This window comes from Lactuca saligna, chromosome 9 (assembly GCF_052625555.1).
Source record: "Lactuca saligna cultivar CGN05327 chromosome 9, ASM5262555v1, whole genome shotgun sequence".
NCBI classification, from domain to species: domain Eukaryota; kingdom Viridiplantae; phylum Streptophyta; class Magnoliopsida; order Asterales; family Asteraceae; genus Lactuca; species Lactuca saligna.
The window spans coordinates 58186798-58201355 of NC_136425.1; the positions used below are offsets into that span (position 1 = coordinate 58186798).

At 30.0% G+C, this 14558-nt stretch overlaps 2 protein-coding genes and 1 long non-coding RNA gene across 6 annotated transcripts; all 3 read right to left on the bottom strand.

Annotated features, from left to right (window-relative positions):
- Positions 1-1691: 1691 nt before the first annotated feature.
- On the bottom strand, positions 1692-7006 carry LOC145016373 (large ribosomal subunit protein eL24y-like). Its single transcript, XM_078974711.1, has 8 exons — positions 6873-7006; positions 6646-6649; positions 6241-6309; positions 5852-5907; positions 2322-2397; positions 2141-2242; positions 1913-2061; positions 1692-1842 (listed from the first exon to the last, which is right to left on the bottom strand). The coding sequence occupies exons 1-8, from the start codon at positions 7004-7006 to the stop codon at positions 1692-1694; spliced, it is 741 nt and encodes a 246-aa protein (XP_078830837.1).
- Positions 7007-8796: 1790 nt separating this feature from the next.
- Positions 8797-11452, bottom strand: LOC145013982 (uncharacterized). 4 transcript variants are annotated; one of them, XR_013665361.1, is made up of 3 exons: positions 10126-11450; positions 9993-10012; positions 8797-9472 (listed from the first exon to the last, which is right to left on the bottom strand). It is a non-coding gene; the product is annotated as an uncharacterized LOC145013982 (long non-coding RNA). The 4 variants fall into 4 exon arrangements; XR_013665362.1 differs by having other exon boundaries at positions 8797-9051; positions 9120-9472; positions 9993-11450; XR_013665360.1 differs by having other exon boundaries at positions 9993-10866; positions 10948-11449.
- Positions 11453-12496: 1044 nt separating this feature from the next.
- LOC145016374 (uncharacterized) lies at positions 12497-13123 on the bottom strand. Its single transcript, XM_078974712.1, has one exon. The coding sequence runs from the start codon at positions 13121-13123 to the stop codon at positions 12497-12499; it is 627 nt and encodes a 208-aa protein (XP_078830838.1).
- Positions 13124-14558: the final 1435 nt, after the last annotated feature.

A 14558-nucleotide genomic window follows, 5' to 3' on the forward strand; every position in this document is an offset into this window, starting at 1 on the left:
CAATTTACTTTCATATTTAAGACATTATCTTGTGCTTTTCTTTCGTGGATACAGAAATCTATTATAACCAAATCATAATTTGTATATGCATAATTATTATTATCACAGTAAAATAACATACTATCAACGAGAATGTGCATAGTGATCAATGGTGTGACGTTGTATGATGGTAACACAGTAATATCACACCCGTTCGGTGTTCGGTGACCACACATTCTAAATTTGGTGCTCCGTGCCCACACTTCAACACTCCACCAACTCTTTACTTCCCCCTCCTCTTTCATATTGTAAGTATTTAAACTATAAAAAAAAACGATATCAATAATGTCATTTTTTCAAATTTGAAAGAATAATTCGGTAACTCTACTAACATGGTAATCCTATGGATTATTCTAAATTGATTAATTTAGAATTATTATTATAATTAGTTTATTACTATTATTTTGAGAATTTGTAAATTATATGTGAAAGAACATTCAATTGGTTCTATGCTTTGAAGAACATCCAACCACTATCATTATTCACCAAGTCTCTTTGTGATCTTCTCATATGGTGGATAAATCAAAAAGCTATTCGATAAATTTAATGAAAACATTATTTATATCTATATTTTAAATGAATATGGACAGTTGGATTCGAGTGATAATCACTAGCAATGATAAGGAAATTTGGGATTGTGATGGGGCGCATGGAACCAAGTTAGTTAATGAAGTGTGTGTGTGTATAGTCTCTAAATGACCTCCTAATGAATCAAAACCTTCTTAATTGTTAAGGAACATATATAATTCTCTTCACCATTAAGAGGTTGGAACCATTTAACACTGAATTGTTCAATTTTATCAAACAACCCTTAAATCCGAATACATTTACAAAAACACACTCATTAAAGCTTTGGGGTTTATAAGTGATGATTTGTGAAGAGTTAGAGAGAGAAAAACTATTTTCATTATTCCCAAACTGTTATTACAATACTGAAGAATAGGAGATTATATAATCTGTACAAACTAATCTAATCAGAGTAAAACTAATTCTCTAACAACCAATCACGTGATAAACCCGTGAGGTCAACATAAGTCAAGGATAACACTAACATCCCCCCTCAAGTTGGGAGATGATGAACTCCTAACTTGCTGACCAAATGGTTGTGTTGTTTACTTGAAAGATTCTTTGTAAAAACATCAGCTAATTGGGATTATTTTGGAACATGCTTGAGAGAAATCAAACCATCCTATAGTTTCTCGGACAAAATGGCAATTGGTCAACATAAGTCAAGGATAACACTAACATCCCCCCTCAAATTGACATTAAAATGTTCGAATCAAGATTTTATAAACTACAGCATCCCTCCATTTCATTGTGATTGACTGCTACAAACCAAACCATATAGAAGGAAGCCCTTTACATCAAAGGTATTATCTAAAAACATTTTTTTATGGTTTTGTCAGTTGTTTATTAATGTATATATGGATCCACTTTAATGTAATTAAAATTTCATGTTATTTTAGAATTGATCAAACCCAACAAATGATGCCGAGTCTTCTGGTTGTTACCATGCACCAAAACAAAAACCATAAAACTACACCACTTGAATTTCACAAAAACAAATGTTGTGAATAATTAGAAACACCTCAAAAACTCAAAATCTTGTCTAACATGTAGTAATAATAATAAAAATAAAATAGCAAATAGTTTTAACGCTTTCCACCAGCTCCTCCAAGTTTAGGCCCCTTGCCTTTTGGGGCATTGCCAGCTGTCTTTCCTTGACTCTTTTGCTTTGACACCACCTCTGCTTTCTTTGCCTTCTTCTCATCTTTAGTTTTCTTAATCCTCTCCTTAATTTCACTGTAATTTCACAAAAATCATCACTTTCAAGTCAAAAACATCATGATAGAAGATAGAAAGAAGATGATACCGAAGAGCTGCTTCTCTAGCCGTATCACGAACTTCTGGTTTCTCACTTCTTTTCTTTTGAATAACTTCAAGGGTGGCTCCCACAATGGCCCTGGAGTATGGCTTCTTGGTGGCACGACGCCTCTTCTTCACAGCTTCTTGAGCAATGTCCTGATTAACAACATTTGAGTCAACAACTTGAGCAAAAAAGGGATGTATCCAGAAAGATGGAGGATGGAAGAGTTGTAACCTTTTTGTGTTGCTTTCTGTACATTGCAGTCCATGTAAGCTTTGAAGGCTTCAGTTTGTTGTGGAAGTACCTCTTGCATTTGGAATTTGCAAACAGGAAGACCTGAATTTGAATTTGAGGAAACCACAAATGTTAATGGTTTCATGGGAAAAAAACTCCAAGAAAGATGTGATTGTGTTACCTGAGAGTCAGATCGGATGAATCTAATTCCTCTTCCAAGATAAATCTTCTGCCCACTGAATCTGCATAACCCCGTCCTATAAACATCATGGAAAGAGATTCTATTCAATGCCAAATTCCCGACAATATACCAAACAAACATATAAACTGAAAACTAAAGCGTCTTCGATGCACAAATTTTGCATTTATTGCTTCTAATTTATCGTCAAATAATAAGAAAAATCTTAAATCAAACAGAGAGGATGAATAGCTAGTTGGGTTTCGAGTGGTAATCCCTGAATCGTTGCAATGATTTCTAAAATGTATCTTCGATTTCTTATCGACCAAAAGAAAGAATACAGGATTGCGATACATATAAAGTAGATGGCGTTTATATGTTAATCTATCATATAGCGATCAAAGATGAAGAAGGGAAGGATTGAATGAGAGAGATCGTACTTGAGCACCATGTCGGCGGCAGCAGTAGCTTCCCTTCCTGTTCGCGAAAAATAAAACCCTAGGAGCTCACTTCCTGCATTTTATAAGTTGTAGGGATTTTAAGTTTTCATTATACTACCTTGTACAATCTAAAGTTACACTTTTAGACATCTAGTATAGTTTTATTCTTTCCACCTTTTAACTTTGTTGTTTTTATTTGACAGAGTAATCCATAACTTCTTGCATTTTTTACATATTTAGCACAAATTAATTTACTTTCATATTTAAGACATTATCTTGTGCTTTCCTTTCGTGGATTCTGAAATTTATTATAACCAAATAATCATTTATATACGACATAATTATTATTATGACATAGTAAAATAACATACTATCAACGAGGTGGTAGCATGGTAATACCATGCCCCTTTGGTGTTCGGCGACCACACATGATAAATTTGGTGCTCCGTGCCCACACTTCAACACTCCACCAACTCTTTACTTCCCCCTATCCGTTTATATCGTAAGTATTTAAACTATAAAAAAACGATATCAATAATATCATTCTTTCAAATTTGAAGGAATAATTCGGTAACACTATCGACATGGCAATCTGGTTGGGATTTTAGTCAACATAACCGGTCGCCATGGAGTTGACATGTAATCCACATGGATTGTTCTAAATTGATTATTTTAGAATTATTATTATAATTAGTTTATTACTATTATTTTGAGAATTTATAAATTATGTGAAAGAACATTCAATTGGCATATGCTTTTAAGAACATACAACTACTATCATGATGTCACTAACCACTCTCATTTTCAGCTCACATGTACATTTTATCATCATCGATCACAAACCCTCCTTCCTTAAAAAATAAAGTTCCAACCTCCACGCCTCTTCGATCACGAAATCATAAATCTAGTTTGTGGATCCAAACATCCACTACTTTCCACAAGTTGTAATTGGTTTAAAGATCCGTAAATTTCTATGTATAAATACATCAGAAAATCCAACAAATTACTATTCAATGTCAAATTCCCGACAATTTACAAAACAAACATTTAAACGGAAAACCAAAGTGTCTTCGATGCATAAAATTTGCATTTAGTGCTTCAAACTTATCGTCAAATAATAAGAAAAATCTTAAATCAAACGAAGAGGATGAAGATGATAAACACTTAGGTTTCGAGTCATAATCACTAGCAATGATAAGGAAATTTGGGATTGTGATGGGGCGCATGGAACTAAGATAGTTAATGTGGTGTGTGTGTGTATATAAGATTGGTTGAGAACTCATAGTTTCCCAACAACCTGAAAACTAAAAATGGAACGTTAAATTAAAATCTACTCATTAAGGACATGATCGTAATCTTAACGATCTCATTTAATGTTTTTTTTTTGTTATCGCACAAAATTAACATAATAAATCAAATTTCAGATTTGTTTTTTTAAATAATCTTTGGTTTTTAAAAAAAATGGAGATTTTTTAATTTTTTTTTCAGAAAACATGATTTTAAAAAAATTAAAAAAAAGTAATTTTCAAAAAAAAAAAAAAAAACTGTAATTTTTCAAAAAAAAAAAAACTATATTTTTTTTCAAAAAACTGTAATTAAAAAAAAAAAAAAAAAAAAAAAAAAAAAAAAAAAACTGCATTTTTTTTTCAAAAAGAGTGCATTTTTTAAAAAAAAAAACTGCATTTTTTTCAAAAAAAAAAAACTGCAATTTTTTCAAAATAAACTGCAATTTAAAAAATTGAATTTAAAAAAAAAATCAGTATGCTTTAAAAAAAAGCTTGAATATTAAAATAAAATAAACTCTAATTTTTTTAACAAAAAAATCAACGTTTTATGTGCATATATGCATATTTTTTCAAATGTATATATGCATATTTCTTATACTATAATATTCGTAAGTAATAATAAAAAAATCTCATTTTTATTAATCAATCTATAAACATAATACTACAAGTATTATATTCGATACAAATTAAAATATATAATAAAAAACTACAAAGATTCACAGTATTGTCATTTCTTCATATCAAGATTTCTATATTTTTTTCTTCAATTTATCACTTTCACCCCTTCAATATTTTCCAAAAAATCTTCAAAATCTACAAGAAAAAAAAATGATTAATGCAAGTACATTCACAAAAATGCACATGTATATATCATGTAAGATTCACATGTGATTATATAATGTGATATTCACATGTCATTGTATTTTTGAAGATTCAAATGTGAAATTCACAAGAAATTTTAAAAAAAAAAAAAAATTAACGAAGAACACTCACACAAAATGCATATGTGCATATAAACATAATTAATATGTGATTCACTTTTGATTTACATGTGAATCATGTGTAATTCCTATGTTATTCACTTGTGATTTACATGTGAATCACATGTAATGTAATTGATATGTGATTCACTTGTGAATCACATGTAATTCACATGTAATTTATATGTGATTCACTTGTAATTTACAAGTGAATCACAAATGAATCATATGTGAATCACATGAAAAATTACATGTAATTCACATGTGATTCACTTGTAATTGATATGTGATTCACTTGTGATTTACATGTGCATCACAAGTGAATCATATGTGAATCACATATAATTCATATGTGAATTACATGTTATTTACATGTGAATCACATGTAATTCATAAGTGATTTACATGTGAATCACATGTAATTCATAAGTGATTTACATGTAAATTACATGTGATTTACATGTGAATCAAAGGTAATTCATATGTGAATTACATGTTATTCACATGTGAATCACATGTAATTCATAGATGATTTACTTGTGAATTTCATGTGATTCATATGTGAATTACATGTGAATCACATGTAATTCATATGTGATTCACTTGTGATTTACATGTGAATCACATGTAATTCAAATGCTAAAAAGTCGTTTCCTTTCATTCGTGTTTAAATGAAACATATAAGTGTATATATGCATATGTTCACAAGTACAAATGTCACCAAAAACATATATGCATACTTAGAGACATAAAAGATATCATATAATATAGTATCGTATTAATTAATGTATATAACAACTAGTAGATTATAAGAATCACTAACCCACCTTTCTGGTGCAATTGAAAACAACTCATAAAGTTCAGAATCTTGTAAAGCTCCATCCTAAAAATTACAAAGATTGATAATTTGAGATGATTTGCACAACTTGGTTATTGAGTTTTTTATTAATTGTGCAAAAAGAAATTAGATGAGTAAAATGGGATTATGTTTCGCATGTAAGCAACTAAAATTGAAGACTAAAATGAAAGGAATAGATGGTGACAAAGTCCAACTCAAGACCCAATATTCGACTACAAAACTCCACTTTAGATAATACTCATGTAACAACTGACATTAACTATAGCAGATTTTAAGTAAAACTTCACAATATAGATGTAGTTCACAATCAAGTTATACAAAATTATGATGTCATATAATGTGTAGGAGAAAACATACCTTGTTAGAATCAAACAATCCGAAAATTCCTTTCAAGAAGTCAATAGCTTCACTCATTAATTCAACACTCTACAATAACACAAGAACTGAGAGATATTTGCCACTATTCGGTACAAATGTCACAAGTTCAATGTAATTTGCGGAAGTGAAACTAAATATAAGAGAATTTTACCAACTCTCAGATCCCCAACCAACAAATAGCTTGAACAAATAATCAAGTTTTGCACGTGATGATAGATCCATTGATAAACTAGAATCAATTTCGAACTCTAGAAAACAATCGATGCCATAATGGAGACGATAATTTGTGATTTAGAGCTTAGGAATCGAGCAAAAACTAGAAAAATCTATTAATCAGAAAGAAAATTATCATCTCAATGATACACATATGAACCAATTTCATACCTGACTAAAATTGAAAAGCATAAACAAATAGTGATAAATGATACGTGGTGATTGTATATGAATGAATCGATGAAGCCACATTGATTGATGAATTAACACTTCTATTCCATATCTACAACAATAGGTAAGGAAGGAGAGACATCACGATGTTTTAGGTCGTATCGACAAGAACGAGATAGCGGTGATTCAAGAGTGTGGAGCAGTAGAGGCGGAGGAAGTACACTCACACGATTGAAGATGACGATGAGATGGGGCGGAGATGTGATTCAATCGGAAGAGATGAGGTGGAGAAGTGACACGATCGTGACATGGCCAAACCTCCGGGAAACGACACCATCACCGGGAAGCGATGCGACGACATGAAGGAACGACAAAGAGAGAGACAGTGGGTTATCATCGACGATTTACAGGTGTGACATTGGTTTTAGAGAGAGAGAGAGAGAGAGAGAGAGAGAGAGAGAGAATGAGATTCGACGTTATTGTTAGCTTTAAGGATGAATTTTATTTCATATGCCAATTTCACCCCTGACTTAAAAAAGTTAGATGCCTCTGTGTCTTTTTTTTTTCTCAGATATTTATAAAATTGCCATAAGAAATCTAAACCCTCTATTTTTTTGATCTAATGGTCTAAATTAAATTCTCAAATGATCCTCCCTATATATATATATATATATATATATATATATATATATATATATATATATATATATATATATATATACTAGCCGTTTACCCGTGCTAAGCGACGGGTGCGGATAGTTTTTTTTTATAAATTAGTTTCTAAAGACAGATTAGTTTTTTTTTGTGCAAATAGTTTACTATATCTCAACAACTATCAAACGACGTGTGCGAATCATTTTTTCAGAAACTTGTTTCATATGTTGGATCTGTTGTATCGAAAATACATCATTTATATTTCATGATAACATATTTGATTCCAAAAAACACAAAATGTATTATAAATATCGAAGTCAAAAATCCTAAAACCAAAGTTTCATTTAGGAAAATTACAAACATATTTATCACTCAAACTCGTCAAGAGATGGTCACTAAAAATACATTTTATAAAAAAGAAAATCCTTATGCTTACCGATGCAATTTTCATAGAAAATAATTAAATCTAAAAGTGACAATGAATATTTAGAATCTAAATGAAATTTTACAATGTAGAGGTGCAAGAAACAAATAATGAAAGTATATAGCTATTAAATGTATGTTTAGTAAATTTTAGAATGTTAAGGTAAAAAAAAAAATATGTTCCATCAATAACAATCACATAAAATTTTAAATTCAATTCATCATGTTATTCATTTTTAAAACACGTATGCGACTCATTAATCAACTTGCTTGCATCATATTTTTTTTATTAGATCGATGGACTCAAGCCTTAAAATGTATTGATTATTTTATCTTACTAAAATGTATTGATTATTTTATCTTACTTGATTATTTAGACAAAACATCATTGATTATTTTATCTTACTAAAATGTATTGATTATTTTATCTTACTTGATTATTTAGACAAAACATCGTTAGTGAATATGAGACATGTATTTTTTTATGATATTGTTTCTAAACTTTAAATTATGTTACTCCAAATGATTTTTCTTACAAATTTGTCCACAAAATTAGATTTTGTTTTTTGTTAAAATTATTTTTTTATAACCTTTTTATTCTTTTTACAATAGTTTTTTTTTTTAACTTTCTTACAACATTTTAAATTTTTTTTACAACATTTTGTAATTGTTTTTTAAAATTTTTTTTAAAACATTTTAAATCCCTTTTACAACTTTGTTTAAACTTTTTTTTACACTTTGATACAACCTTTTTTTATATTTTTTCAACAATAATGTTTCTAACAATTATAAATAAGTGAGATCCGTAAAAAGTTGTAGGAACTTTTACTAAATATTGTAAAAAATAAATTTGAGAAAGTTGTAAAAATCAAAGTGTAAATGAGTTTGTAATTTTAAAGAAAAAAGGTTATAAATAAGTATTTAAACTTGACTTTTTCTTTATTCTAATCTTAATATGAAAACATCAACAAAATAAAATTCATAAAAATTCCAATAACAAATAATACAAACTCATCATATGGATAAAATTGAAGCAAACTAATTATAAGAATTCCATTCATCATATCGATCCAATAGTTACAGAAGCTCAATAACTTTGTTTAAATAGATGTATGAACAAAAAATTTACTCATATAGATGCAAAGTTCATCTTGTTCCGTATATTCTTCAACCACACCAAGATAATACCTTTTTTACTATGTCAAATGACACCCACATGCAAACCAAATGTTAATTAAAACATCAAAAACCAAAATATCTAGTAATATAATCTGTTTTTATAGTTTGGCAAACCATAACAAACATTACCTTCATTTTTTGCTCCATAACCTATTAAAATCACAGATTAGTTAAAAATTTGAACAAATTAACATAAATTTCATATTTTTGCTTCATACCTTCATTCTAAAAGTGTCCCATAATACCTAGTGAAATTTTGTTTCCCTCCACATCCAAGCCAGAAACTCAATTGTAAAACACACAAAGACACAATTAAACAAACACACAGACTAAAAATAAAGAATCATTTAAGTAGATAACAACATAAAACTTGAAATAACTTATAAAGTGAAGAAAAAAATCAAACACAAATACCAAAACAAATTAAGTGGTTCCAGATTTATTACTGTAATTATTATAGATTGACCCTTCTTTTGTCTTATTGTTGTTGTTCTTGTAAGTGTTGCTCAAACTGCAATTTCAAATCTTCCCTTGTTGCTCACCTTTGCTCTCAAATTCCCCTTCATGAATCCTGCATACATACACAACACCATCATCCGAAAAACTAATTGTCTTTAACCCCCAAGGCTGTGGTCATAAATGTGAAGCCAATAGCTCAAAATTATCATAAGATCTCTCATCTCTGAAGAGAGTGTTTGGCTTCGCTGCAATGATATGGCAGGTAATACCATGATGTGTTGTTGTGAAGGCAACTAAGCAACTCAAAGTCTAATTCTACTGTGATGTATGTATTTAAACAAAAATTAAGAATGATCAAAAGACTACAATATATAACCAATGGTAGTATTTTTTTTCTAAGCCAACAGATAATTTGAATCAATGTTAACTTCAAAAATACTCATTTCAATATATAGATATAAACCCTTTTTGTTGATTTGATTAGGGTTCTAGCAAGCTGTTTCAGGTTAAAACTTCTTTACATCATCAAATCCATTTATTGTTTAGGAGAATAAAGAGTTGGACTGGAAAATAAAATAAATAAATAATAAAAAATAAAAACTTTGAAGTTAGTGGGAAGAAAGGAATGATACCAAGATCTCAAATCAGCTTCCTGTAGAGAAAAATGTAAAAAGTGTAATTACTTAGTGAACATAAATTCCATATCCACTTCTGAAGTCTATTTCCTGAACAAAGAGTGGTTTGAGGCTTAAAATTGTTGCTTACCTTGAATGTGTAGTGGCAGCTTCTAAAATCATAGCAGAAAAAGAAAAAAAAAAAAAAAAAGCCCATTGTTGAAATTGTAGGTTGTCTCCTATCTAAAAAATATCAAGATCAAGAGTGAGTTTATGGATTAAAGCAGAGATAGAGAGTAAGATTTAGGGCTCAAAATCATTCCACACACACATTGTCAAAGAAAGATGAAAAATGAAAAAGTAACACAGAACAACATCAATTCAACACAATATATCAACAAATAAACATATACCTCCATTGTCGATGGTTGTTTCAATGATACATATGAACAAAAAGCTAATAAAGAAAAGATTGAGTACAACGATACACTATCCCAACTACATACCTGCTTCTTCTCGGTTCGCCCTAAGTAGCTTCCAAACTGTGTGACAGTTATGCTTTGTTTCACATTAACCCAATTTAAAGGAAGACTTATGAAACTCGACAAGAAATCCCCCAAATTATTGCCAGCTATGCATTTGCTTTACATTTCAAGATCTGAAATACAAAAATCATAAAGTAAAAGTTCAAGACCCGAAATACAAAATCAAAATCTCGAAGATCACATATCTGCAAATCTGAAATGCGAAAAAAAAACAAAATATATCATATTCATATCATAGATCTGAAATAAAAAATTCAAAATCTACTATAAATGCTTTCCAAGATCTTGGGTAATCTGCAGGAGGCCGACGAGCGATGTTCATATCTACCAACATAATAATGTCAGACCTGAGATACAAAAAAACCACAATTAAAAGATTATACATTTCCACATTCGAAAGGATAAAATAAGATACTACAAGCCCTAACATTTTTAGATCTGGAGTACGAAATCAAAGCATCAACGATCCTATAATCACATATATAAAATATGAAAATCAATAGATAAAAAATCTTTCACGGGGGTCGAGGTGATATGTTGGTCGAAATAAAGGTAGAGGGAAGGTTTGGTGCGGATGGCAGAGATGATAGCAGTGGTCGGTGAAATATGTAGCGGTGCAAGCATGGTGCTGTGACGATAACAGTAGTCTTGTTCACCAGAGTTTAGCTTTTTAGATACTGAGCTTGAATTGTTGTTAGGGATGCATATGACGGTGATGGTAGTGGAGGAAAATGGCGGTGACACCGGCGGCAAGAGTTAGTTCTAGGTTTTTACATTGTGCGAAGGTGAAAATAGAGAGTGCAAGAGATGCTTGAGAGAAAGGAAACATTTTATAGAGAGGAAAGATTTCAAAATTTTAGAGCGTGAGAGCCAGAAAAAGAAGGGATAAAGGATATGATATACAAGGGAAGCGGTAGTATCCGTTAATTTAGATAACCATACATCGGGGTTAGAGGGGACTGAGTCAAAAACAAATGTTGGTGACCGCATAATATATTTCAGTGCATAAATTTATCGTACAAATTGCATACAAAGTTATACCTCTTAAAATTCAGCAAAACATGGTAAATGCTTATTAAGGTATATATATATATATATATTTATTACCTTATAAAATATTTTGGGTCAAATGCTGAATTTTAACTCGTACAAACATACAATGCATTTGTACAATTAATTTATGCATTACAAAAAGAGTAGAGTACATATGGTCAACAGTTGAAAAGATCAAATCTCTTATCCCCTATTCTTAGGCTATTTTGACCCGGTTCATTCGTTATCTCCGTATTTCCCCAAATCTCGCAATTCCTGTTCACAAATCTTGGATATATATCACTGACGTTTCCATTTCTAGGGTTTAATTCATCTTTCAGCATTCAACCACCATTATCACACTTGTCGCTTAGCACGGGTAAACGGCTAGTATATATATATATATATATATATATATATATATATATATATATATATATATATATATATATATATATATATATATATATATATATATATATATATGGGTAATTCTAAACCCACGAATTGAATTCCAAATGCACGAAGACACGATTGATTTGATATACATCACTTAACAAATTTGACTATTTTTAATAATATTAAATTGAATTTGCATGGGCTGTTGTTAAAAATTAAAGAATATGTAAGTTTTCAATTCAATACCTTATACTTGTATTTATTTTAAAATTAAACCTTACACTTTTTAAAACTTATATATATATATATATATATATATATATATATATATATATATATATATATATATATATATATATATATATATATTGTAGACTGTGATTAGTTTCTAGATTGTACTTCAAAATATTTAATCTTGTTTTTAGAAACATCAAAATCGCACATATATAAGTTTGCTAAATTATATATAAAAAAAAAAAAAAAACATTTTTTTTAATTTATAGAGATCTTAATAATTATAAACAACAAAACATAAATTTGATTTTATTAATTATCAGATATTATAACTGTAGAATTGTTACAATTACTGTGTGTTGCAAATGGAGAAATGTAAGAATTCAGGCGAGCAACATAAACAGTTTCCCATCCAGCAGAGCGTGATGATCTGTTGTGACACCAAAGTGGTAAAATAGTAGGCATTGGATATGCTCCATGTAAATCAACCTTCACATAATGATCACCTCTAACAAGAGCAATAACAACAACTCTATGAGTTGAGATGTCTTGGGGACCAAGCCATAGTGGAAAACATGTAGATGGATTATCTTTGCTTAGAAAAATAACTATTACATTATACTTGTTAGCAATGAGAAAGCTAGTGACCGGCATAATCAACCAACGATCTTTTGGTGCGAAATGTGATCCATTGAAATTCAGTGAGTGATGTATGGTGTTTAAATCGTAATAAAAAAACTGTGCGTACTCAGCTGGGTGTGCTAACAACTCATTCTGTAAATCTAAACGGATTTGACGCCAATTATCTTCACTATAACCGAGACACGCAACTATTGCACGAAATCCACAATTTCCATCTCCCCTCACGTTTTGTATGTTTGTGACATATGGATGAAATTCATACGGAATTTCATTCATAAGTGATTTGCATTTCTTCATGACGTATAAAGAACATCCCAACATGATTTGCATTTCTTCATGATATTGTTATTTATATGCCATCTGCAAAGTAATCCTTTAGCATCTGGAAATATAATAGTGTATGCGTTCATGAGAGCCATTTCTCTATCAGTCACAATAACACGAGGCAACATACATCCTTCCATTACCGATTTTAGACAGTCTAAAGCCCAAACATAGTTGGACTGTTTTTCTTCATGCATGTACGCAAATGCAATGGAAAATGTCATATTTGTTGGAGTTACACCAACAATCTCCAATAGAGGCATCTCGTACTTGTTTGTCTTATATGTTGCATCCATTAACAAGACATGTGGAAATGCACGCCATATTTCTAATGATCTTGGATGAGCAAAGAATAAATTCTCTAACTTATTTGTCAAAACATTTGCACGACTATAATAAACATATCCATTTTGATCTAGAAATTCCATAACACCTTGCATTTGAGTTTTACCTTCTCTCTCCCTACGTCGAAGTTTTTCGTCTGCATTGTAGATAGTTTTGAGAGTAGATACATTTTTCGGATTTAGGTTTTTTAGTGCAGATAATATATCTTTTGGTTTGACATTTTTTTTCAACAAATCTTCCACTATTCGACATTCATATTCAGTTAGCCGTCGTGGATAAGGATGACCTTCTAAATATAATGACGACTCATGGTTATGAAATTCACATATCATTTTTATCTTCCAAGAATTATCTACTGACGAATATTTACCCTGTAGGCTAAATGGACAATTAATTTTTTTTTGTCCCTGCTTTTTTTTTTTTTTTTTTTTTTTTGAGATTTGTGTACTTTTGTATGTACCTCCACGGTCACATTGAAATACAACATTAAAGTTTCGTTTAGAATTTTTTATGACGATAACATAACCTAAAGTATTTGCCATATTTTGCACCCAATCCATCGATTCTTGACGAGAATTGAACACCTGACAATTATATTATTATCAGTAGCAGACAAATCCACTTGATGCTTAGTTGTCTACATTACAGTAACAACATACTGATGAATTTATACCTTATTTGTTTTGAAGGGTGATGTGTCATCGAAGAAATAACGACTTTCGTTCAAACTTTCATTTTCATCTGCTTCATTTGTATCCATTGGATGAATATCCTTTTCGAATGGTGATGTGTTGTCGAAAAAATAGTTACTTTCATTGAAGCTATTATTTTCATCTACTTCATTTGTCTCCATTGGATGAATATCATCTCTCTAAACATAACAAAGAGAAAAACATATATAATAATAATAATAATAATAATAATAATAATAGTAATAATAAGAAAGGTTAAGTACAAATACCTCATAATATGTATCACCCATCCATTCTTCCCAACTTGTCATTTAATAAAATCTATATTTATAACAAATATCATATGTTTGCTTTTAAGGAAAGTTACTTTC

What these genes read in the sequence shown, in the direction of transcription:
- LOC145016373 (XM_078974711.1), bottom strand. Translation starts at nt 7,006, where the DNA reads ATGTCGTCGCATCGCTTCCCGGTGATGGTGTCGTTTCCCGGAGGTTTG. An exon ending in GATTGTTTGATTCTAACAAG is followed by an intron (nt 5,908 to 6,240) that starts GTATGTTTTCTC and finishes TGTAATTTTTAG; the next exon opens with GATGGAGCTTTACAAGATTC. An exon ending in ACAGAAAGCAACACAAAAAG is followed by an intron (nt 2,062 to 2,140) that starts GTTACAACTCTT and finishes GTTGTTAATCAG; the next exon opens with GACATTGCTCAAGAAGCTGT.
- LOC145016374 (XM_078974712.1), bottom strand. Translation starts at nt 13,123, where the DNA reads ATGAAGAAATGCAAATCACTTATGAATGAAATTCCGTATGAATTTCAT.